Source organism: Phoca vitulina, unplaced genomic scaffold, assembly GCF_004348235.1.
Source record: "Phoca vitulina isolate PV1807 unplaced genomic scaffold, GSC_HSeal_1.0 scaffold13, whole genome shotgun sequence".
Classification (NCBI taxonomy): Eukaryota; Metazoa; Chordata; class Mammalia; order Carnivora; family Phocidae; genus Phoca; species Phoca vitulina.
Genome location: NW_022589716.1, coordinates 14,232,541 through 14,258,211, shown reverse-complemented (window position 1 = coordinate 14,258,211; position 25,671 = coordinate 14,232,541). Strand labels below are relative to the sequence as shown.

General features: G+C 46.9%; 2 protein-coding genes across 2 annotated transcripts in view; one reads left to right on the top strand and one right to left on the bottom strand.

Moving 5' to 3' along the window:
* The first annotated feature begins 2,145 nt into the window (after nt 1-2,145).
* ARHGEF3 (Rho guanine nucleotide exchange factor 3) overlaps nt 2,146-25,671 on the top strand; it is a 293,559-nt gene continuing 270,033 nt past the window's right edge. Inside the window, exon 1 of the mRNA XM_032411537.1 lies at nt 2,146-2,221. The gene's annotated coding sequence lies outside the window, so the exon portion shown is untranslated. The remainder of the gene's footprint in view (nt 2,222-25,671) is intronic.
* Nucleotides 2,625-6,936, bottom strand: SPATA12 (spermatogenesis associated 12). The gene is given in 6 exon segments (XM_032412145.1): nt 2,625-2,786; nt 6,269-6,454; nt 6,456-6,562; nt 6,565-6,628; nt 6,630-6,693; nt 6,695-6,936. Coding segments are annotated over 6 exon segments (825 nt in total).

Here is a 25,671-nt window from a genome sequence, read left to right as displayed (position 1 = left end):
TTCTCCCCCACCCCCTGGCTGGTTTCCCTGCCTGGTCAGGGCTCAGCTGAGGCCCACTTCCCACAGGAAGTCTCTCTGCCTGAATCAGGGCCAGTGCCTCCCCAGGTGTGTCTCTCTCCACATCCTGCTCCCTAACTGCCCGGTGAGGGGTCTGACTCTTCCCGCATCAGCTGTGAGCTCCACGGGGTCAGGGACTGTGTGGCTTACCGAGATTCACGACTGTTTCCCGGAGCCAAGCACAGTGCATAGCACATAGCAGATGCTCAAGTCGTTGTTAAATGGAATCTCATGGAAACAGAACTTTTATCTCTGACAATGCTGCCTGGATAGAACACCAGGTGTTGACTTGTGGGTCTGAAACCCCTGCTGAGCTCTGGGTTCATGGGGGGAGTGGAAGTTCTTTATTATTACTTAATATTACTTAATATTAATACTTAACATAGCTGGTAGGCATAGGGATCTTCTCTAGTGTGGAGGGGGTAGGAGAGAGGCCAGCAAAGGAGGTTTTGGGGAAAAGGCTGAGGACTAGGGGTCTGGATATAGGTTTTGCTCTCGGAAATGGAGTACTGCATAGGGTATGTGTTCCTTGAACAAGAAATGTGTGGGTCATGAGGCCCTGGGTTTGAGGTCAAGGAGTCCCCTTCAAGTTGTAGTGGAATGAAGTTGCAGCTGTTGAAATGAAAGCTGGTTTGCTCAAGATGCTTCGTTTCTGGCCCAAAAGGCAGGATGCAGGCCAGGAAGAGGCCACCCAGAACTAGGAGGCGTGTGCCTGCAACAAGACACAGGGGTTGCAGTGAAGAGTCTCAGCTTTGTCAGATCAGTTCTGAACACCTCCTGCCAGTCACGGGCTGGGAGGTCTGCTTCCCAGAGGCTGCTGTCAGGACAGGTGCCTCCCAAGGAGCCCTCAACAGCCCCCTCTTCCTGTGGTGGTTAGAGACTGAGGAGGTCCCCTCAGGCTGCTCTTGCCACTTACTGGAGGGTCAGCCTGGCAGGAGCCATAATTCTTGGGCTGATTCTCTTTCCTCTGACCTCGGGGCCGGCTTCACTTTTCCAGGCTTCAGTTTCTTCATCTGGGAAGTGGGCCCGCAAAACTCCTACACCTCACAAGGCTGTTGCGAGTGTTAAAAATAGATCAAACACTTAAAACGCACACCCAGGGGTGCCCGGGTGGCTGTCAGTTTAGCGTCTACCTTTGGCTGAGATCATGATCTCAGGGTCCTAGATGGAGCTCCGGGTAGGGCTCCCTGCTCAGCGGGAAGTGTGCTTCTCTCTCTCTCTCAAATAAACAAATAAATAAAATCTTAAAAAAAAAAAAATAAACGCACATCTGACACTATGAAAGCAACTATTAATGAATTTTCCATTTTTACCATCACGGTTTATACTTTCATAAGAGCCAGACAGTGTAGGGCATTCTTTATTTTTGGTTGTATGAGGTCCTGAGGACCGTAAGCGTTTATCTGTTGAATGAATGAAAATAGTCTTATTTGGATTCGCATGTTTCTTTCCGCATGATGACCCAGGCCACTGGTGGCGGCTGCTTTCTCAGGCTGCGCGTATGCTCACAAACCCGCGATTCCTGAGGCTTTTCTGCGCGCGCGGGGATTCGCACAGCTCGCGTCTCGTCCTCATTTTCACCCCCACCGTCCAGGAAAGCGAGGCTTGGGCAAGTCCCGACGCGCGGCAGGTCAGCCTAGGGCGGGGCGAGGCTCCACGCACAGGCTCTGGCCCTCGCCCGCCCCCTCCTGCTCCTGCCCCTGCGTCGCCCGTCCCCTCCTGCTCCGATACTCGTCCCGCGGGCCTACCCCAGGGGGTCCGCAGCTCCTTCGCCGCGAGAGCGGGGGCCGGGCTGCGCACTCCTTCTCCGACCCGGTAAATTCTCTCCGCCAGAGTCTGGATTAAGTAACAGGGGATGCCCCGCGGCCCGGATCCTCTCCTCCGTCCTCCCTTCCTAGTCTTCCCACGGACCCCGGCGGGGCGTGCGGAGGGGGAGTGCCGAGCAGCGGCCGGGCGTGACTGCGTCCGGGTCTCGGGCCACCCGGCACAGGCGCCAGCGGGGGTCCCCCGCCCGCCTCACGCCCACGTGGCCGGCCCGGCCTCCCCGGCCCCGCCCCCGCCCCCGCCCCGCCCGGGGGAGCCGCCCCCGCAGCAGCCGCCGCCACGGCCGTCGCCGCGGTGCGCTCTCCAGCCCGGCCGGGCCGAGCCAGCGCTACGCACCGAGGTGAGTGAGGGAGGCTGGTCGGGAACCCCGCCCCTCCACTAGACCCTTCCCGGCTGGACGCCCCCGCTAGACGCCCTGGGGCCCGGCACTTTCCGGGGCTGGCTTCTCCCCTGCCTTAACCTACTACCCCGAGCTGGACCCCTACCCCCCACCTCCGGGTCGCCTCCGCCCGTCCCGGTGCCCGAAGGGGGCTCTGCGCGCTCTCCGGCCCCGGGCACTCGGAGCGCACTCGGGCGCCTGGGCGCCACGCAGGTGGGCAGTGCCACCACCGCTCGCGCCTGAGACCCTGACTTTGGTCCCTGGGAGCTCTTAAGCGAAAGTTCCCGGAGCCACTTCCGGGGAGGGAGGCGCCACCTGTCCTCTCCCTCAGTGTCTTCTCCAGCCTTGGTGGGGCGCCCGCAGGTCAGCGTCGCGTCGGGAGCTGCTGGTAGTGGCTCGCAGGGCTGCCGGTCACTTCGCTGCGAGGAGCCGGGCTTTGAGCGCGCAGGGCGGCGGCCGTGGTTCCGGGCCCGCCCGGGGCCCTTGTGCTGGCGGCTGCATCTTTTAAATTGCGCGGCCAGAGGATCTTGAGATAGAGGGGAGGGAGGCGGACACGAGGGGGTTAGGGTGAATCTCGGTGCCTCAAAGCCAGAGACCGGTGAGCATTTTCTGAGTGTGGAAGTTGACCGAGCCGGGTGGAAATGGGTTCCTTTGGGCATTGGGAAGAGCAGCGCTTGCGCTGTCAGCCTCCTCATGGACTGGAACGTTGCTGAAACAGAGCGACTTGTTCCTAGAGGACTCTTTCTCCATTTAATGCCCGAACCAGGCTTGCTTCCAGCACTGGGCAGAGATGTGAGAACTGCCAAACAGTAGTTGTCCTGGATGCACCAGCAGAAACTTATTTTAAAGCATTTCATGTGCAACACAAGGTATAACCGTGTTCTTTCTTGGCTGGGGTGTGGAAGAGGAGAGCTTTTCTATGAATTTGTCTTAGCTGTAGAGTCTCAGGCAAGTTACTTCACCCATCTCTGCCTCAGTTTTCTCAACTGTAAAATGGGGGTGATAATAGTACAAATCCTAAAGGGTTGTGTAAGGTTAAAGTTCTTAAAATTGTGCCTGATATAGGCTAAGTTTTACTTATGTTAGTTGTTCTTGTTATTTTTTATTGCTGACATCTGTCTAACAGGGCATCCGCATGCCTAACTCCCCAATGAGGTGGGTATGGGCAGGCTCTTACTCCTTCCTTTGCTGAGAACCCAAATTATTCACACAGTGGTGTCCCCTTCAGCGCTGAAACACTTGGGCTTTGCAGTAATGTTTCCTGTGGTTAAGCAGCCTTTTGCAAAATGTATCTCAGAATATGAGATTAGAGAACCTTTGTCAAGGACACTGCTGGGAAATGGGGGTCTCAAACCTCTGGAAGCTCTAGGGTGTGACTGGATATTTGCCTCACTGAGGGGGAGTAGATAAAGTTCCACTTGAATTCCTTCAGGCCTTGGGCCCCCTGATAGGCTGACAACCCTGATCTCTGTGAGTGGGGGAGTGTTGTAAGGGGCCCAAAGACCTGATCTTGTCCCCTCCCCTCCATTCACTCACCTCCAGGAGATTGTCCCCTCCAGCAGTGGAGCCTGCACCAGTTTAGCTTCTTTCTTTTCGCGTTAGGCCCACAGACAGGAGTTCTGATTCAGGAGACTCCAGAAATCTCCTGAAATGTGTATGAGATTGGAAATGTGGATGAGATATGCTTGGAGCACAGGTGTATATTTTTCCAGAGAGTTCCCTTTTCATCATATTCTGCAAAGGGCCTGTGCCCCACAAAAGGGGACTCTGAACTGCTGGTGGGGAGATTCTTACCCCTTGTACAGGAGCAGGCCCAAGTTGTCAACATTACCTCTGTCTCCCAGAGGTGAAAGTGCACTCATGATGCTTTGTGCCCTTGCTCAGGGCACACCTTCCAGTGGAAAATTCAGGTCTGCCTTAACTTGAGAAAATCTGATAAAGAAGTCAACTGGAGAAAGGAGAAGGCAAGCTGAGGGAGTAGGGACTCTTGGCCTGTGGTGAGGCCATTAGGATGGGATATAGTTCATGAAAATTGGAGCTCAGATTGTCAGGAGACTCCTCAGAGTCTTTGCATATGCTCTTCCTTCTGCTGAGCACACTTTTCTGCCACTTCTTCTCAGGTCTGGCATGATCTTTAGCTTGGATGTCTCTTCTGTAGAGAAGAGTCTCCTGACCACTCTGTCCAAAGCAGCCTGTCCCCCTATCAGTACCCGTCACATTCTCCTATAGTATTTTATTCATGGAGCTTACCTGAAATGGTCATACTCATGTATCTATTTATGGATTTATTGTCTACATCCACCCAGGAGAATGTAGACTTCAAGAGGGTAGAGGTGTTGCCCTCTTTACCACTGAATTCTGGCCCCTTGCACACAGTAGATGCTCAATAAATGTTCCCTAGTGACAGAATGAATGAGCATCCACTGAGTGAAGTGTGGTGAGCTGAAGAACTTTTTTTTTCTCCTTAAGTAAGCTCTACGGCCAACATGGGGCTCAGACTCACAACCCTGAGATGAAGAGTCGCATGCTCTACTGACTGAGCCAGCCAGGCGCCCTGGCCCTAGATATATTTTTAAAAAAATTAATCCTTAGATGCGTTATCTTAATGGTTTGTACAAATATTGTCTGATTCAGATTACTTTGCACAGGTTGAGCAGGTTGAAACGAGTGAAAATGAAATGCTTTTATATATAATTCTGATTAATTGAGTCAGTTCACATTGCTACATGGGAGATCGCCTGTGTGGTGGGTGGAGTGGGGTCTGCTGTGGAGAAGTTTGGAGATAAGCTTTGCCTTCTTCTTCGCTTTAGTGAACATTGTTCATTCAGTTATGAAAATGGGTATACTTTTTCTTTAAAAAAAATGAGGAAGATTATAGTTAGTTGGAGTCATATCTCCACATGTGCCTTAGCCCCTTAGCTCAGCCCTGTTACTCCATTTATTCAAGAATCACTTCTGGAGGGGGGGCTCTGACACTGGCCACAGAGCAGTCAAGAAGACCAGCAGTGTTCCTCCCTTGGTGTTTACATCCCAGTGGCGGAGATGGACAGTCGACAACTAGATCTATAATACGATATCAGAGAGTGTGGTCAGTGCAATAAAGAAGCTGAAGCTGGGGAAGGGGATCCCAAGTGACTGCAGTGGAGGCAGCATTGGTTTAGGTCAGGGATGGTTTCTCTGTGGAAGCAGCATTCGAGCAGAAACCTAGATGAATGAGGGATGTGGATATCTGGGGGAAGATAGTTCCGTGCATGTGGACCCCAAGGTTGTGGTTGAATTCCTTTTGAGCCCTGGACATGGTCTGTCTCACTGGGGAAGGAGGAGGGGAAGTGAGTCAGTGTGGGCAGAACTTCCCTCACCTGCTCCCCAGATCCTAGCACGTGGCTGGTGTAAGCTCTTGGCACTGTGTGCTCTCATGGTTGACCAGAAGGCTTATGCCTTCCTTTCCAGAGGGACCTGGAGTGATGATGTTTCCTGAAACTGCCACCTGGGCAATGAGTATGAGCCTCGGGGCACTGCTGGAAGTATAACTCTACACATAGTAAGACTTGCTTCACCTCACGTGTCCTGGCCATGGGCCCCCTCCTCTTTTGTGTCATTTGGTTACAAGCACCTCATCACCTAGAGGAAACCACCTAGAGGAAAGTAGTTACTTAGTGAAGCTTTGATGGAAAAAAAATGAAGTGATGAAAATGTATAGGATCATGGGCCGTGAGATGCATGCTTCCCATTCTCTCTGTTGAGTGGTTGATTGGTTGATCATTTGACATTACTTAACAAAGCATAAAAGAGGTATGACAGGGAGGCTTCTTGGAAAAAGTGACATCTAAGAAAAGAAAGGGATGGCTACAAGTCACTTCTATTTAGAAGGTGGGGTGGGATGGAAGGAAGAGGGAACAGCATGTGCAAAGGTCCAGATGAAGAGTTACCAGTTCTCAAATGATGCCAGATTCTCATTGGTTATAGCTCTGTGTGTGTGTGTGTGTGTGTGTGTGTGTGTGTGTGTACGTGTGTGTACGCATGCATGGAGTATTCTGTGGAAAAGGAACTGATGTAGCAGCCCTCAGTAGATGCCAGTTGATCTGAATGGCTACGCCTTGTGCTCCTGGGCTCTGCACTGGCATCCTCATGGATCAGCTAGAACTGTCCTATGGCACAGGTCCTCTCAGTATCCCCATCTTTCTGACCAAGAAAAGTGAGGTGGGAAGTGGTGAATAACTTGCCAACTGTGTCTTTCTGGAGCTCTGTTCAGTTGTATCAGGGGAGGCCAAGGGGAGGGGGATCTTCCCAGAAGATTGAGTCAGTGATGTCAAGAGAATCGGGTGCTTTTAACTATGTCCGACAGGCCTTGCTTTGGTGCACAGCCCCTGTGGAATGTGAGCTCTGGGAGGGCAGGGGCTGCCCCCCACCAACCCCTCAGTCCCTGGCACGGGGAGGATTTGTTGGGGGTTAAGTGGATGCTCCAGTGTCGCTGGTGGCCACGGAACAACAAGGCGGGAGGAGGCCATTGCCTTCTTTCCCCGGGTGTCTCCTGACTTTTCCAGGGTGGACCCGAGAGTCAGGGCAGAGCTGGACGTGGGGCCCAGGTCAAAACCGAATGCTCCAAGAAGAGAGGCTGGGGACCTTGGCCAGAGCTGAAGGACAAAGCAGGCAGTTTGGTGCCTTGCCTGGCTCATCTAGCTCAAGACCAAACTAGTTATTTAACAGCCCAAGTTAGTTATTTGTCCCGACACCCGACCTCCACTTCCAGCCAGCATATGATAACTTTATGGGTCGGGATTTGCTGCTCCTGTGGTTAGAACCCCAAGCCCTGAATTCATCTTCCATTCTGAGCTTAATATTTTCCTGGAAGCTGGGGTGGTGATCCAGTGCGGTGGCTGGCTTTAAGGCAAACTGATGTGTCTGGAGGGGGTAGAAGTGCTGGTTGGGCTCCCGTGTTCCAGTCTCAGCTCCAGCATTGAGTTACTAGTGGAGTGACCTTGGGCAAAGTGCCCAACCTCTCCAAGCCTCAGTTTCCCTATCTGTGCATGGGGACAGTGCTTGACTGGACCTTATGGGTTTGCTGTGGAGATTAATGCACAGAGAGCATACCCCTGTCACAGCCCCTGTGCAGGAAGGGCTGGCCGTGGTCATTATCTGGTGATCTAAAACGGACACAGGTCACACTGTCACAGTATTGTGCTCAGAAGGGTTTGCTCAAACACACTGGGAGTTCTTCATTCGGATTTGGAGATTTCACCAGGGGCGGGTGCTATGCTTTTTGGAGACGATTGTCTTCTGAGCCAAAGCTGGATAATGGAGTTGAGGGCAAGTTTATTGTGAGACAGATGCCATCTGGGAAATGGCATGAGACTCTTTGCCCACCGTGGTCCACCCTCCTGTCCCACGGTCTCTCCTAGGCCTCTCCCACTACAGTGGGGGCCTCCATGTCCCCATGGTCCTCAGAACCTGGCTGCTTCAGTGGACTGTTCTGGTTCATCTTCCCCACACCCCACCCCAGGTCCCCTGCTGGACCCTCCAATGCAGCTGAACCCAACAGCCCCCCAAATGCCCCAGAGGCTTTTCCACCTTCGCAGCTTTGCACCTGCTGTTCCTACTACTTGGAATGCTCTTTCGCTCCTTGCAGAACCTCCCATACTCCCCAACTCCAGTGGCCTCTTCCCTCTTTCCTTCCCTTTTGCCTAGAAAAAGAAATGCTCCTTTGCACAAGAAACCTGGTTATATTCTTCATGTACACAAATGCAAACAAATCAGAAATTGTGGAGTAAAAAATGAACTTCCTCCTCCCGCATCCCTGGCTTGCTTCCAGAGAGAACATTTATGGTCAGTTGACTGTATATTTCTCTTCTGTTTTGATGTACACGTGTGTGTACCTGTGAATATCTTTAAAAACCAACAGAATGGGCTCATTTTTAAAATTTTTTAAAAGATTTTATTTGTTTATTTTAGAGAGAGAGAGAGAGAGAGTGAGAGAGAGGAGGGGTGGGGGGAGGGAGAGGGAGAGGGAGATAATCTCCAGCAGACTCTGCACTGAATGTGGAGCCCCATATGGGGCTTGATCTCATGACCCTGAGATCATGACCTAAGCCAAAACCAAGAGTCAAGACGCCCAGCCAACTGAGCCACCCAGGCACCTCTAATGGGCTCATTTTATATGTATTGTTCTCCAATGAATTTTTCATCATTTAGCCATATGTCCAAGAGTGCTTTCTCTGTCTATATGCATCTCCCCTCTTTTTACATCCTCACCTCCGCCAAGGGAGGAGAGTACAAGTTTGTGTGGACGTGTATTTTCAGTTCTCTCGGGTATATACCTGCAGTGGGATTGCAGGTCATATGGTGACTCTATGTTTAACATTTTGGAGAACTGCCACACTGTTTTCCAAAGTGGCAGCGCCATTTTGCAATCCCACCAGTAGTGTTTGAGGGTTTTGATGACTCCATATCCTCACCAACGCTTGTTACTGCCCATCTTTTTTTTATTATTGACATTCTAGTGCATGTGAAGTGGTATCTCATCATGGTTTTGATTTTCATTTCCCTATGGCTAGTGGTGTTGAACATCATTTTTTTTAACTTAATTTTTTTTAGTGCAGTTTTAGTTTTAGTTTTTCTTTTAATAATGAAATTGAGAGGAAAGTACAGAGATTCCCTTTATATTTCCGGCTCCCACACATGCACAGCCTCCCCCATTATCAGCATCACTCACCAGAATGGTATATTTGGTACCAAGGATGAACCTACATGGACACATCATGATCATCTGAGGCCCATAGTTTGCCTAAGGGTTCACTCTTGGTGTTGTGCCTTCAGTGGGTTTGAACAAATGTATAATGATAGTTATACGCACAATGATAATATCATACAGAGTATTTTCACTGCCCTAAGAATCCTCTGTGCTCTACCTATTCATCTCCACCCTCCTGCCCCCCACAACCACTGATCTTTTTACTGTCTCCATAGTTTTGCCTTTTCCAGAATGTCATATAGTTAGGATCATACGGTACATAGCAATTAGTTTCTTTCACTTAGTAACATGCATTTGAAGTTCCTCTGTGTCTTTTCATAGCTTGATAGCTCATTTCTTTTTAGTTCTGAGTAGTATTTCATTGTCTGGATGTACCACAGTTTATCCATTCACCTACTAAAGAACATTTTGGTTGCTTCTAAGTTTTGGCGGTTATGAATAAAGCTGCTATAAACATCCACGTGCAGGTTTTTGTGTGGACATAAGTTTTCAACTACTTAGGGTAAATACCAAGGAGTGTGATTGCTGGATTGTGTGGTAAGAGTATGTTTAGTTTTGTAAGAAACCCACCAAACTGTCTTCCAAAGTGACTGTACCATTTTGCATTCCCACCGGCAGCAAATGAGAGAGTTTCTTTTACTTTACATCCTTTTCCAGCATTTGGTATTGTCAGTGTTGTGGACTTTGGCCATACTAATAGGCATGGGGTGGTATTCTGTTGCTTTAATTTGCATTTCCCTGATGACATATGATGTGGAGAATCTTTTCATATGTTTACTTGTCATCTATGTATCTTCTCTGGTGAGGTGTCTGTTAAGGTCTTTGGCCCATTTCCAATTCAGGTTGTTTGTTTTCCTATTGTTGAGTTTTAAGAGCTCTTTGTATGTTTTGGATAACAGTTCTTTATCAGATGTATCTTTTGCAAATATTTTTTCTAGTCTGTGGTTTGTCTTCTAATTCTCTTGGAATTATCTATTGCAGAGCAGAAGTTTTCAATTTTAGTGAAGTCCAGCTTATCAATTATTTCTTTCATAGATTGTGTTTTTGGTGTTATATCTAAAAAGGGCATCACCATACCCTAGATTTTTCCCTATGTTATCTTCTAGGGGTTTTATGGTTTTGCATTTTATATTTAGGTCTCTGATCCATTTTAAGTTAATTTTTGTGAAGAATGTCAGGTCTGTGTTTAGATTCATTATTTTGCATGTGGATATCCAGTTGTTCGAGCCCATTTGTTGAAAAGATTATCTTTGCTCCATTGTTTTGCCTTTGCTCCTTTGTCAGAGATCAGTTGACTACATGTACGGGGGTCCATTTCTGGGCTCTCTGTTTTTTCCATTGATCTGTTTGTCGATTATTTTGCTAATACCACACTGTCTTGATTATTGTAGCTTTTAATAAGTCTTGAAGTCTGGTAGCGGCAGTCCTCCAACTTGTTCTTCTTTAATATTGTGTTGGTTGAATATCTTTTCATGTGCTTGTTGGCCATTTGTATATCTTCTTTGGAGACATGTCTTTTCAGATCTTTTGCCAATTTTTAAAAACTTGGGTTCTTTTTTTCTTTTTTTTCTTTTTAAGATTTTATTTATTCATTTGAGACACAGAGATACAGAGAGAGAGAGAGAGCATGAGGAGGGGGAGAGGCAGAGGGAGAGGGATAAGCAGGCTCCCTGCTGAGCCAGGAGCCCGATGTGGGGCTTGATCCCAGGACCCTAGGATCATGACTTGAGCCGAAAGCAGATGCTTAACCATCTGGGCCACCCAGGCGCCCCGGGTTCTGTTTTTATTATTGATTTATAATTGTATATTCTAGATTCAGTCCCTTATCAGATATGTGATTTTCAAATATTTCCTCCTATTCTATGGGTTGTCTCTTCATTATCTTGGTTGTATTCTTTGAAGCCCAGGATTTAAGTGTGATGAAGTCCGATTTATCTATTTTTCTTATGTTGCTTGTGCTTTTGGTGTCATACTTAAGACATGTTTGCCTAATCCAAGCTCATGAAGATTTATGCCTTAATTTTCTTCTAAGAGTTTTATAGTTTTTAGTCCTTGAATTTAGGCCTTTGATCCATTTTGGGTTAATTTTTATATGTGGTGTGAGGTAGAGGTACAAACTCATTCTTTTGCACGTGGATATTCTGTTGTCCCAGTTCTATTTGTTGAAAAGACTATTCTTCCCATTGAATTCTCTTGACAGCCTTGTTGAAAATCAACTAGCCATAATGTGCATGCTTAGTCCTTCCTCTTAATTCTATTGCATTGGTCTATATGTCTATCTTTATGCCATACTCCTGTCTTGATTACTGTAGCTTTGTGGTAACTTTTGAAATCGAGAAGTGTGAGTCTTCTAACTTTGTCCTTTTTCATGATTATTTTGGCTTTTTGGGTCCCCATATGAGTTTTAGGGTCAGCTTGTCAATTTTTTGCGAAAAAGGTAGCTGAGATTTTAATATGGGCTGTGTTGAGTTGGAAGGTCAGTGGGGAGTTTTGCTAGCTTAACAATATTAAGTCCAGGTCCCAATGCATCATTTGTTCATTGGTTGACTGACCCTCAGCATTCCATCTTTCAAGGTGCAAAGACAAAAACCCAGGGACATCAGCATCTTTTTTCTTTGTTGAAGAAAGTGACAAGTATAGTGTAGTGTAATCTAAGTCCAGAGACCTTGGATAAAACATTTAACTCCTGAATGTGTGAAATGGGAGTGCCTCTGGCATGGACTGAGCATTATGGCAGACCTGGTTTCTGTTTATCTGAGGGCGTGATGGTGAACCCTAGAGATCCTCCCATACTTCCCTGCCTCCATGCTTGAGAAACGTGGTGAGAATTGGGGCCCCCCAGAGCCATGGAGGCACCAGGGAGTGGTGGAGGGTATTGGATGAGGCTGCATTTTTTTTTTTTTTTTTTTTTTTTTTGAGGCTGAATTTTAACTTGTTTTATTTACTGAGCAGAGGTGGGATTTCATTTAAGGAAAAGGTGCTGCTGCTAAAGCAATTTTGGCCTCCTTCCCCCAAACAGGCATCATGGTTTAAAGAATGGAATAAAAATAAGAAAGGAATGCTATCGCATATTAGAAGATTAGTTTACACCTCTCCCTGCACTTATGCATTCCAGATGTCATGCTTTGGCACAAGTCCACAATTGTAGTCTTAGAGAAGAAGAAATAAAGAAGTGAAGCACCTACATGTGTGTCAACAGGAATCTGGTTTTCCAAACTGAAGGAACAACCCAGGGAACTACACTGGGAAATGCAAATCCACTCCACCTCAGTGTGCTCTCCACTGGGGTGACGGGCTCCATTTTAAACAAAATGGTGCTACTGTGTGTGAGAGATTGGAGCTGTTTATCACTGTTGTTCCAAAAAAAGCAATTTAAAAAAGTATTAATTTGGGTAGAGTTTCTAGATTGTTTCTGGAGGGGAAAAAATGATATGCAATGGAAATTATTTTGAGATCGTCAAAACCCAAGTTCCTGTGGTTTAGCAGGTTCCCTTTACCCAATCTGTTAGATCAAGCAGTTCATAGGGATTTTATTTCCATTCTTTATTGAGGGGTGTGTGTGCATGCATGTGCACATGGAAAGTTAGGGGAAAAACACAATGATATAACCCAGGCCCAGAACCAGGAAGCATGTCACGGAGCTGAAGTTCTAGTCTCAGAAGACGCAGCTTAGCTGCCCTTGTGTAACCTCTTTCTATGACACATCTCCCATGGGGGTGCTGGGGATGGTTTCTCTCCAGCATGGCTTTAATTTTACAAAAGCCCTGTGCAGTCTTGCAAACTCAAGTGGTTTTCTCAACAGATCACTCACATTTCATATGTTCTGGGCTGGGCAGGGCCTCACTAATTCTTGGCCAGCATTGTGAGTCAGAAAATATTTAAATGACCGCCGAGGCCTTTGAGGAGAGAGAGTTGGCAAGTGATTTAGGGAGGTGGAGTGACTCTTCAACAGCACTGCAGTAAATGAGTGGCAGAGCTGATACGAGGGGGAGCAACTCTGTTTTATTATGCTAATAAAGTTTTATTATCTTTCCGAATGAGATAATAATGATGATGCTACCAAATGCTATAGAGCACTTCTTATACAGTGGAGTCCGGCCTTTCCTACCTGTGTTTGACTGTAAGAAATAAATCTAGACCACCAGCTGGTGTGTTTGTGTGTGTGAGTGCAAGAGTGCATGCAGGCACATGCGTATCCAAAATGAAAGTTTGGTGAGACAACCCTTACCTTATGTACGTTTAATGTCCTCTGACCATTCTTTTCTACGTTAGTGAATTTATGCTTTTTTTTTAAATGATGGCTGTGAGACCCACTAGATTTATTTCATGAATAGGGCAAAACCTACTGTTTGAAAAACACTATGCTAGACAGTTTGCTGTGTGTTTACATGTACTACTTCATTTAATCCTCTCAAAAACCTTAGGGAGGGGGTATTATTATCCCCATTTTTGGGTGGGGAAACAAAGGCACAAAGAGGTAACTTGCCCAGGGTCACACTGTGAGTGAGTAGTGAGCTGGGAATGAACCCTGAAAGGCTAAGACAAGTTCATGGTGTGAACCCAGGTCATGTACCTGTCTCCTGTAACAATTAGGGAAGAAGGTATAATTTACTATCCTTTTAAAAAAGAAAATTATTTATTTTTAAAGTAGACTCCACACCCATTGTGGGGCTTGAACTCATGACCCTGAGATCAAGAGTCACACACTCTACCAACTGAGCCAACCTGGTGCTCGTTAGTATCCTAATGAGTTGTTACATATTGAAAAGGTAGCCACAAAATAGATACAAAATTAATACCACTTGTTTGACTTAAAGTTGCATTTAAAAACACATATATCCACTATGATGGCTTTGATCAATACGTAGATGTTATTCTTCCTCGGTTGCTGTATTTTGTGGGGTGTTTATTTTTTTAAAAGATTTATTCATTTATTTTGAGGGTGGGAGTGGGGAGGGGCAGAGGGAGAGGGAGAGAGAGAGAGTCCCAAGCGGACTCCATGCTGAGCAGGGAGCCCAACGTGGGGCTTGATCCCGTGACCCTGAGATCATGACCTGAGCTAAAACCAAGAGTCAGACACTCAACCAACTGCACCACCCAGGCGCCCCATGTAGGTTTTTTATTTTTATCTTCTTAATCATCTGATGACTTGAAATTTCATGCAAGTACAGATAATAAGGGATAATTTCCAATGGAAAGTCAGTTGTTGTGGAGGTGTATTAGTCAGGGATTTCCAGAGAAACAAAACCAAATACAACAGGTTGTGTAATATATAAAAGTATATAGTACATATTACATAGTATTATATAATGATGTATAATGTGTATATATATAATATATGAAGTGTACAATGTATAATGATATATCTTATATAATATATATATTATACAACAGCATGTGTGTGTGTGTGTATATATATATATATATATTTCACATATACCGAGCAAGAGAGGGAGAGAGAGATTTATATTTATTTTAAGGAAGTGGCGATCCCCCTATGTGATGGTGGAGGCTAGGCAAATTTAATATCTGCAGAATAGGCTGGCAGGCTAGAGACGCAGGGAAGGCAGTTCAAGTCCAAAGGCAGTCTCCTGGCAGAATTCCTTCTTGCTAAGGGAGGTCCGTCTTTGTTTTTTTTTTGTTTTTTTTTTTTTTAAAGATTTTATTTATTTATTTGAGAGAGAGAGTGAGAGAGAGAAAGAGCACAAGAGGGGGGAGCGGGAGAGGGAGAAGCAGACTCCCTGCTGAGCAGGTAGCCTGATGCGGGACTCGATCCCGGGACTCCGGATCATGACCTGAGCCGAAGGCAGTCGCTTAACCAACTGAGCCACCCAGGCGCCCCTTTTTTTTTTTTTTAAAGATTTTATTTATTTCCGTCTTTGTTTTATGAAGGCCTTCAACTGATTAGATCAGGCCCACCCAAATTATGACAAGCAATTTGTTTTACTCACAGTCTACTGATTTAAGTGTTAATGTTATCCAAAAAAAAAAAATACCTGCACCTTCCCAAAACTTCTAGAATAACGCTGGACCAAATATCTGGGCACTTGGTCTAGACAAGTTAACACATAAAATTAAGCATAACAGGGAGTAAGATACTGTTTGGAGTTGTTCAGAAGAAAGGAAAAAGGCAGTGGGAAGCTTAAGTGTGATATTGTTACAAATATGAGGACATTTCAGAAAGAACTCCCTCTCCCATGATTGATTGCCAAATAAGCCCGCCCCTGGTTCCCAGGCAGTTAGAGGAGCTCAGCATGGGTTTGCAGGTGGAAGGGGGTGGCAGGTGCAAATTTTCTTGCTTTGAGTTGAATGGATTTTTCTTCCATTTCTCTCTTAGACCAGAGACCTGAGAGTTCATGGCTCCAAGTCAATAGAGCCGTTGATATGCAGCCAGCGGGAGCTTGTTGAGTGGCTTTCTCTGTAGGGGCTGTGTGTGCTGATGTAGCTATTTGTAGCTCAGCCTAAGCTTGGAAGACTTTGCTCCCTTCTCCTGTGCCACAAGCTACCGAGTGACCTGCGGATCACTGGCCGCAGGACCTCTCTGGGGCTGTTTGGGTGTGAACTCAGGTTGTCTATGAGTACATGGTATCCAGACAATATTAAATTTGTTATTTTTTTCATTCTCTCTGATTTTTATTAAGGTATAGTTCACATACCATAAAACTGATTCTTTTAAAGTGTGTGACTTAGTAGTTTTTCGTATATTTGCAAGGTTGTGCAGCCATGACAACTATCCAATTCCAAAACATTTTCGTCACCCCAAAATATAGCTTTTATTTTGGAAGTAATTTAAACATTTGAGAACACTGCCTGCTGGATCAGTCCCATCTGCAGACAAACATGCTGTTATTTCTCCCAACTTAAAAAAAAAAAAACAACCCACAACCAAAACCTTCTGTTCACCCTACTTCTCCCTCTAGTTATGCCCCCATTTCTCTTCAGTTTAGAGCAAAACTTCTTGAAAGAATTGTTTGGACTTGCTGACTCTACTTCTTTGCCTCCCTTCCCCTCTCACTGTTAAAAAAATTGTGATAAAATACATACAACATAAAACTTACCATCATGACCGTTTTTAAGCATCCACTTCAGAAGTGTTAAGCATATTCACATTGTTACACAACAACATCTGGAACTTTTTCATCTTGTGTGATGAACTCCGTTCCCATCAATGCTCGGTTCCTCCCTCCCTCCAGCCCCTGGTAACCAGCACTCTACTTTCTGTCTCTATGAATTTACTGGCTCTGGATACCTCGTGTAAGTGGCATCAGTACAAATAAAGCAGTATTTGTATTTTGTGTGTGGGGCTGGCTTATTTTGTTCCGCATAATATCTTCAAGGTTCATGTATGTTGCAGCAGGTGTCGTTATTCCTTTCCTTTTTAAGGCTGAATAATACTCCGTGGTGTGTATATACCACGTTTTGTTTATCCATTCATCCGTTGAAGGACAGTTGGGCTGGAATAATGTTGCTGTCCTGCTCTCCTGGGAACCCATGATTCCCAGCCAGGTTTGGGTTCCCCTCAGGAGCACCTCTTGCCCAGGTCTGTGCTGAGTGCCATGTTGCTCATCCCAGTGACAGAGCCTCTGGCCCCACCCCCACCCAGCCTGGCAGCCAGCAGTGTTCGACACCGTTGGCCATTTTCTCTTCCTTGAAGCTCTTTCTTTACCTGACTTCCAGGGCGCCTTACTCTCCTGGTCCTCTAACCACCTGCTAGTTAACAGCACCTCCATCCTTCTGATTGTTCAGACCCAAAGCCTAGGGTGTCATCTTTGACTCTTGTATCTTTTATCCCCACTCTTATCAGAAAATCCCACCATGCGTACTTTCAGAATATACCCAGAACGTGGCCACTGTTCACCCATTGTCCGAGCTACCCTCCCCTCTCACCTGAGTGACTGGCGATCTCTTTGCTGGTCTCCCAGCCCCTGTCCTTACCTCCTTCCAGCTTGTTCTCAATTCACAGCTAGAGGGACCTTTAGTGGGCAGATTACCATTCCTTTGCTCAAAACCCTCGAAGGGCTCCCATCTTAACAGCAGAAACTAATGTCCTCACAGTGGCCTATAGAACCCCCACGATCTGGCCAGGTTTCTTCTATTACTCCTTCCTTAGTTTGCTCTTCCCCTCATTACCCCAGCTGGTCATACTAGCCTCAATGCTCGCCTCTAAGTGGATACCCCAGGACCTTTGCACTTCCTGTTCCCTCTGCCAGGGATTTCTCTTCTCCTGACATTGACATAATTTGGTCCTTCACTTCCTTCAGCCTTTACTCAGATATTGCCTTCCCTAACTATCATGTCTAAACTATTAGCACTCTCCCCAATACCCCTCTCTCCCTTCCTTGATTTATTTTGTCTCCTTACTCCTATCACTATCCAGCATAGGGGATATTTTGCTTATTCATCTTGGCTTTTGTCTGCTTCCCTCACTGGAATGTAAATTCCACAAGGACAGGGTTTTTTCTTCTGTTTTCTTCTCTGCCATTTCCCCAGCACCTCACGGGCACCAAGTAGACACTCAGTAAATATTTATTGAACCAATAAATGAAAACTGGGAAAATAGAGATAAAAAGTCATTTATGATTCTTCTATTATGATACAAGTCTTGCTTGTATTTTTTCTTACCTGTGAATTGTTCATATAGGTAGGTGTATGTGTGTGTCTGTGTCCCCTGTCTTTTCCCACCAGGCATTCCTGTATGAACTTCTGTTTTTTTAAGTTGCTAGGTAACCTTCATGATTATTACTTGTTAAACAGCTACATAATGTTTCACTGAGTGGATGTAGCAACTTCATTTATTTAACCTTGTTTTGTTCAGTATATTGGGCAGCTTCCAATTTGTTGCTATTGTAGATTACACCACAGTGAGTGTCTGTGTTGGGCATTTGCCAAGCCTCCCTCCCTCTCCTTTGGAAGGAGTCTCCATTCTCCAGAGCCTGGGTGGGGGCCATGGCCCAGGCTGGGCCCATCATGGTCTCCACCACCAGCTATGGTGACTGGTTTAGGGCCACATAGAGGACCAGTCCGGCCAGGCCATGGGCTTCTCCCAGCTCACCCTAACTTGCTCAGAAGTGACAGAGAAGATACTCAGAAGCAACCGGGTCCAGAGCAGTAAGGACAGGGCCCCAGAGTTGGAGTGGTGACAGCACAAGGGAAGGGTTGCTTGGGCACGTCATCTTTGGATCCAGTCACTTGACTAAGCTTTTCCACTGTCCTTCCAACAAATCCCCCTTTTCACCAGTCTAGATGGAGTTGGATTTCTCACTGCAAGGAGGGAGTCTAGACTAATCCAACAGTGGAGCTTCTCCCCCATTCCTTTTTTCAGTGGATCTTAGGCCAGAACAAGGAAAGATGTTACAGACCTAAGGAAGGAACTGTTCAGGGCAGAAAATGCAGGTGGGCAGAACAGCTCTATGTCTTTGTCATGACTGGAGAAACACTGTAAAAATGTCATCTGGGTTCAGATGCTGGCACCGCCATCTGACAGGGGTAACCTCAGTTTCCTTGTCTGTAAAATGAGGATGACAATAATCACACCCCACCTCAGGGGAACTGTTTAGAGAGAAGGACTCAAACAGATACTTGCACACCCATATTCATAGCAGCGTTATTCACGGTAGCTAAAAAGTGGAAACCACCCAAGTGTCTGTTGGCAGATGAATGGATAGACAGAATGTGGTAATTACATACAGTGGAGTATCACTAGCCATAGAAAGGGAGTTCTGACACCTGCTACAATAGGGGTGAATTTTGAAAACATGCTGAGTGAAATAAGCCAGACACAAAAGAACAGATACTATATGATTCCACTTATATGAGATTCCTCGAATGACAGATTCTTGGAGACAGAAAATAGACCAAAGGTTACCAGGGGCATGGGAGCGGAGAATGGGGAGCTATTGTTTAGTGGGTACAGAGCCTCTGCTTGGGATGATGAAAAAGTTTTGGAGGCAGATAGAGGTGATGGTTATTGTGAATGCACTTCATGTCACTGGATTGTACACTTAAAAATGGCTAGAGTGGTAAATTTTATGTTATGTGTATTTTCCTATAACAGCAAAAAGTGTCAGAGGAGGTGGAGGGTGTGAAATGGGTGTGAATATCACAGTGACTCTCTTGGACTTTTTCTTCACTGGTTAAAGTTAAATCAAAATGGAGCACACAGCAAAAAAACAGCCACAGACTAAAAAGAGGTGGTGTGGAGCAGGGGTAAATTACCCACAAGAGCCCAGAGGGTCCCTCTGAGATCTGGTGCTGCAGGCTGGGGTCCGGCTTGGCAGAAGCAGGTCACCCAGCCAGCCTGGGCACACGGAGCATTCTTAGTGACTGCGGGCAGGCCAGTCCGGTCCCTGGGTCAGATGGGCCCAGGCCAGGACTGGAGCCCTTGTGAGTCACAGCTCAACCCCCAGAGAACAAAGGGATGTGGCAGGGAGGGGCTGGGCTGTGACTCAGAGGCCCCCGCTGCCCTGAGCTTCCTCCGGGTGCACACCCCCCTCCAACTCCCTGATTCGGCTCCCCCCCCCCCCCCCCGCTGGGAATGGAGGCAGGTGTACCCACTTCCCGTGCAGGCCATCGGGAAGGCTACCCAGCTGAAGCTAGAAGTTTCCAGAGTTGTTTTGCAGCTCCTTTTTGGAAACACAAATCACAGCAGCTACACTGATGGAGCACTTGCTGTGTACCCGCCTGGTTCACGGCTCTGCACACTTCGTCTCCTTTACGCCTCTGCCTCGTCCCATCAGCTACAGAAGAGGCATTGGGCTACGGGGGTGAAGCACCTTGCCTAAGGTTACCCCTGTCAGGCTGCAAAGGGCAGAGATTCAGGAGCCTGGACTTGCAATCATGCCAATACACACATGCACACTTGTGCACACACACACATGCTCATGGAAGGTTAGACTCCAAAATGTGAGCTATCTCTAGGTCAAAGTCTAGAGAGAGAATTTTCATAAGTTTTCCTTGTGCTTATGAAAAAAGTTAGAAAATACAGGTACTATATTTTGCAACAAAAAGGACATTAGATATGATTGCAGTCCAGCATTTCAGGTCATTCTTGCGGGTACCTTTGGGACAGAGAAAAGTGGATGACATGAAGCACCCACTCAGTACTGAGTGCCACTCATTGAGCTAGACTGGGACTATCACGTGAAGTCATGACAGTTGTGTCCCGAGTTTGTAACACTGCATTGGCTCTTCGAGAAGACCAGGCTCATTGGGAACAAGTTACCATAAATGTTACAATAGATAAAATAGGTGTAATATAGATTGCCCTGAGGGGGAGGTGTTATTTTTTCCAAGGTGTTATTTTTTTCTCTGTGTAAAAGTCATGCCTTGTTTTATGGAAAGAAATTTGCTCTTTTAAGATTTTTATGTGACAGAGATTATGGGAAAGATATAACCTTCCTTGTTTTACAGTCACTTCTTGATGAATGTGGCAATGGACAGCCCTGAAAAGTGAAAGCGATAAATATGGAGAAAAGGAAGTTCATTTTAGCCAATAGTTTCAGTCTCGTCTCCTGAAATTTTATCAGAGTTGCTAACTTGGTGGCGAAACTGACTCATTTCGGTGAGCCCTCTTCGATCTTTGCCTACAAGGCATGCATTCATTCATTCATATGTGCATTGAGTGGTATGATGGCTGGGGTTTACTTCACTGGGAGGGGTGTAGAGGAAAGAAGATTAGGAATGAGTTAATTATTGAAGTTGTTTGATGGGCACATTTCTTTCTACTTCTGTATGTGTTTGAACTTTGGCATTCAAAAAAGTTAAAATATATAATATTGAGAACTTATTTTGGGCCAGCCCATGTGCTAGGTGCTGGGGAAGCCTTGGTGGCCAAGACAAGCTCACACTGCCCTTTTGGAGTCAATAGACAGTCTCATTCAGGAAACAGATATTAATCAAACCGTCACATGAATGCAACAACAATTACAGCTGGTATAAGTGCTGAGAAATCATGAGCAGAGAGGCAAAAGTCTGCAGTGTAGACACCGTCCCACCCAGGATTGGAGGAGGAAGTGAGGGTCCTCAGCTTGAGATATCACCAAGGGGGCTCGGGTGTGGGTGTGTGTATGTGTGTGTCTGTGTGTGTACGTGCATGTGTGTGCGTATACCAGCACATTCAAGGCTCAGAGCAGTCTTTATGGGCCTTTGCCTGGCTGATAGAAGGGTTTCAAAGTAGACTGAATGCCCTTCATCCTCTTAGAGAACTTGTTTGGTGCATATTCAAGAGGATAGCTGAGATGTAGCAGAATCCTCCAGTGGATTCCAGTTCTGCTTAGAAAAAAATCCAAACTTTTTCTTACCTTCACCTACACACTCTGCCACTCCCTGTCATGCCTTCTAGCAAGATCCCAATCTCTGTTCTTTCTCAGCTCTTGAGTATGCCAGTCCTTCCATCCAGAATGCTCTTATTCCTTCTCTTCTCAGGGCCAGCTCCTTTGCAGACATAGGTCTTGGCTCAGATGTTACAAGGGAGAACTCCCCTCAGTGCTTCTCCCTGTTTACTTTCTCTTCCCCTATGTTTTCTTGGTCTCTTCCCCAGGCTGAGAGCATGGTGATAACAGGGGCTACGTCTGGTCATACCCTGTGTTCTCCCTAGCCTCCAGCCTGTAGATGCAGAGAGCGGGCGCCCAGCAGATCTGACAGCCAGGTGCTATCTGACATTGTCTCTATGCATATTCCTACTTAACTGTTTTGCATTTTATTTTATTTTTTACCGTTTTGCATTTTAGAAGGATTTTGACCTATGTACAGTTGTCAGAATGGACTGTGGGAATTTGTGGAAGCTTCCCCTGAGCTGAGAGTGCTTTGTATATGGTTTGTGTCCAGAAATTCTCTCAAACGATAGGGATGTGTATATCTGAATTCTCTTGGGCTATAGGCAGTGAGGTGGAATTAGATGCTTCTGCAGGATCCAGTAAAGGCCAGGGGTGTCTGGGAAGCCACATATTGGTCCCTCTTGTGTCTGGTTTGTGGTCACAGCTGACGGAACTTAAAGTACATTCCAGCCCTCCGCTACCTCATACCATATATATAAAAATAACCGGAGATGAGTTGAGGACCTAAATGTGGAAGGCAAATCAGTGGAGCTTCTAGAAAATACTAGAGAAGAATGAAAATTAGGCTAGGCATAGATTTCTTAGACAAGATGACAAAAAGCACGATCATAAAGGAAAGAAATTTATAAGTTAGACTTGATTAAAATTAAGAACTCTTTCTCAAAAGACACTATTAAGAGAGGGAAGAAGCAAACTGCAGTCTGGGAGAAGATATTTGAAATACATACGTCCCACAAAAGATTCCTCTCTCGAATATATAAAGAACTTCTCCCAGCCAATAAGAAACAGACAATATAAAAGAGACAAAAGACTTGAGCAAACACGTCACGAAAGAGGATTCCAAATGACCAATAAACATATGGAAAGGTGCTTAACCTCAGGAGTCACCAGAAGAATTTAACCACAGTGAGATACCACTGTGTATCCACCCAGAATGCCTAAATGAAAGAGACCGACAATGAAAGTGTAGTTAAAGATACGGAGGAGCTGGAACCTTCAGATACTGCTGGTGGGGGAAGGAGCTGCTACAGCCACTTTGGAAAACCATTCTGGCGGTGTCTACCATAGCTAGACATATGGCTCCCGGGGCTGCAGTACTCCTAGGTGTGTGCATACGAGTGCATATGAATGCCCAAGGGCTTGTACACGAACGATCAATAGCAGCTTTATTCATAATTACCAAAACATGGAAATAATCCAAATGCCCATCAGCAGCCATACGGGTAAGCAAATTGTATATCCACGCAACGGAATATACCCTGCAATGATAAAGGGCCTTTGGGTAGGGCATTAACCAGGAGGGGCATGAGGAAACCGTCTAGGTGGCTGGAAATGTTTTATATTTTGATTTGGTTGGTGATGACACGGGAGTATAAATATCTAAAAACATTATTGAGTTGTACACTTAAGATGTGTGTAGTTTATGTGTGTCGCAAACTATTTTATTTGTTTCTTTGTTTGTTTGCAAACTATTTTATTGATGTATACGTTGGGGAAAAAAATACATGGTAGTCTTTTTCTAGAGTCCATGGAGGAAGGCTGGGGAACTGAAACACCGCCAGAGGCCAGGGCAGGCTGGAGGGAGGCCTGAGTTCCCCTGTGATGCTGCTCCTCCTGGGTATCTTTCCTTGTCCTCACCCACCACCACCCCCTTACACGCTGCCGCGTGAGCAATACCCACCTCCGCTCCCTGGCATGATCCTTACCTGGCAGGAAAGACCAGCGCTTGAGAGGGGAGGGGGTGCTATTTGAGGGAGAGGTGCCTCTATCTGGTGCTCTCCTCAGAGTCCCTGTAATGTCCCAACCTGGAAGAGGAGGGAATCCGCCCATAGGTTAGCATTCCCCAAAGCCAAGGATGAAACGGTGGTGGTGGCTCGTATTACAGACTAGGTTGGAGATGCTCCAGTGAGGAAGTGGAACCTGCCACCGTCTGCCCAGGCATATCACTCCACACCCACACCCTGGGCTGATCCTCAGCAACAAATTAAGGTCTGTTATGTCGATTGCCCGGGGCAGCCTGGTGGCTATGCTGGGACAGATCTCTGAGCTGAATGGACCTTGGGGGCCCCAGGGCATGGTGTGTGCTCTGGGGGTCTCTGGCTCTGGGCCGGGGTGCTCTTACAGGTGTCTTTCTGACAGGGGAAGGACATGCTTCATTTCCAGGCCTCCAGGCTGATTGGTTGGGACAGCATAGGCATCAAAAAACTGCATGCCTTTAAAAAAGTTTGGTGCGAATTCATTTGATGACCAAACCTAACCTGAATTAATAGGAGGCTATTTATAGTATGGCGCAGAAATAGTCACATGCACAGCTGCAGAAATATTTATATATTTGACTATGGATGCTGCACCTCACCCTGCTGGTTTTTTACATAGCACACTGTCCACACTTCATATTACCTTTCTGAGATGCAAACATTATGAATTCTGAAACACATCAGCTGCAAGGGTGGGAAGAGGGATTGTGGACTTACCTGCTATAGTTTATTCTTCAGTTGGCTGGTTAGGTCACTGTTTCTTTTTTGCTAATATAGAAGGATGCTACAGTGAGTATCCATGATAGACTTGGAATTACTGGATCAGTGGGAATGCAGATTTTAAATTTTGGTGGTTATGGGCAGGTTGCCTTTCAAAGAGATGAGAGAAAATGACAATTCTACCAATAGTGTGTGCATGCGAATTTGGTCATATCACTCCCCTGCTTCCACGAGCCTCTTTGGCTGCCCCCAGGCTTATGTCCTAGCTCCTTTCTGTGGTGTTCACAGCCTTCCCTTCCCAGTCTCGCCCTGGCCAGTCTGCCCAGTCCTGATTCCCTGGCTTCTCTGCTACCACCATACCTGGGCCTCAGGCCAGCTGCAGAGTCCCATGGCCAGTCAGCAGCCACCCCCTACCCCCGCCATACACCCCTACTGCATCCGCAGGGGCTCAGCCATGGGCAGGACAGAGCTGCCCCTGCTCTGTGGCCTTGTCTTTCTGGAGGAGGCTGGGGACCCAACTGAGTTCTGGTGTTCTGGGACGTCGGCCAAAGGCCTCTGAGCTGAAGGAACTAGAATGAAAGGGAATGGGGTGGGGTGGGGGATACACTGGAAGGCCCTGCAGCAAACCTGGGAGGAAAATTTGTATCTTCAGGCCTGTGAGGAGGCCTTGCAGAGGATTAAGCCAGGAAGTGACCTAGCGGATTAGGCTTTTTTAAATACCACAGGACATAATGGAGGTGGTTCGTGGTGTTAGAGGTCAAGTTCAGGAGAAGGGGGTAGAGGACAAAGGGCCAGGCCTGATTGTCCATAAGGCGTAAGAAGAGAGAAGGGTCAAGGCCACCTCTCAGGTCTCTGGATTCACAGTGTGGGTGGACAGAGGCATTCTTCCCTGAGCCTGGGACTCAGGAGGAGGAGAGAATGGTAATGAAAAGAGCAAGTGCTCTGGCTCTCGGGGTTCAAATCCCAGCCCGGGCTTGCTGGCGCTAGGATCTTGGGCAGGTCATTTCCCCTGCTCCAAACCTTGTGCTGTCATCTGTGTGATGGGGATTAAGATGGCCCTCCGGCAGGGCTGTGGTGAATATTCACAGCGCTAACAGTAGTCAGGGGGCTGGCATGTAGCAGGTGCTGGGTAAGATCTTCCCTCCCTTGTGCCACAAAGCCAGGCACAGCCTAGCTCCTCGGTCAGAACTGCCTGCCTGGCCATCAATTTCCAGATCCCTCTCCATGTCAGGCCTTGCTTGGGTTTTCCCACTGGACTTTGAGTCCCTCAGAATCTAACTCACAGGGAGTGGAGCCTGGACAGCTGCATATCTGAGAAGTTCCCCAGGTGAACCCAGCTGCTCCCTGAATGGCAGGAACTGTGTCTTGTTGGTGACGCTGGGTAAATGCTCCTAGAGTCAACAGACACATGAATGGATGAACCATCAACGAGATGGCCTTGATACCTGACAGTTAAACCCAGCAGGCTGGACTGATTCTGTTTCCAGAGCAGCCCAGTGCTGGGCCGGCTGCCTCAGCATCACCGGGGGGGGGGGGGGGGGGGGGGGGGGTTAAAGGGAGGGGTCCCGCGCGCGGGGGGGGGGGGGGGGAGGGGGGGGGGGGGGGGGGGGGGGCGTGGTGTTTGGGGGGGGA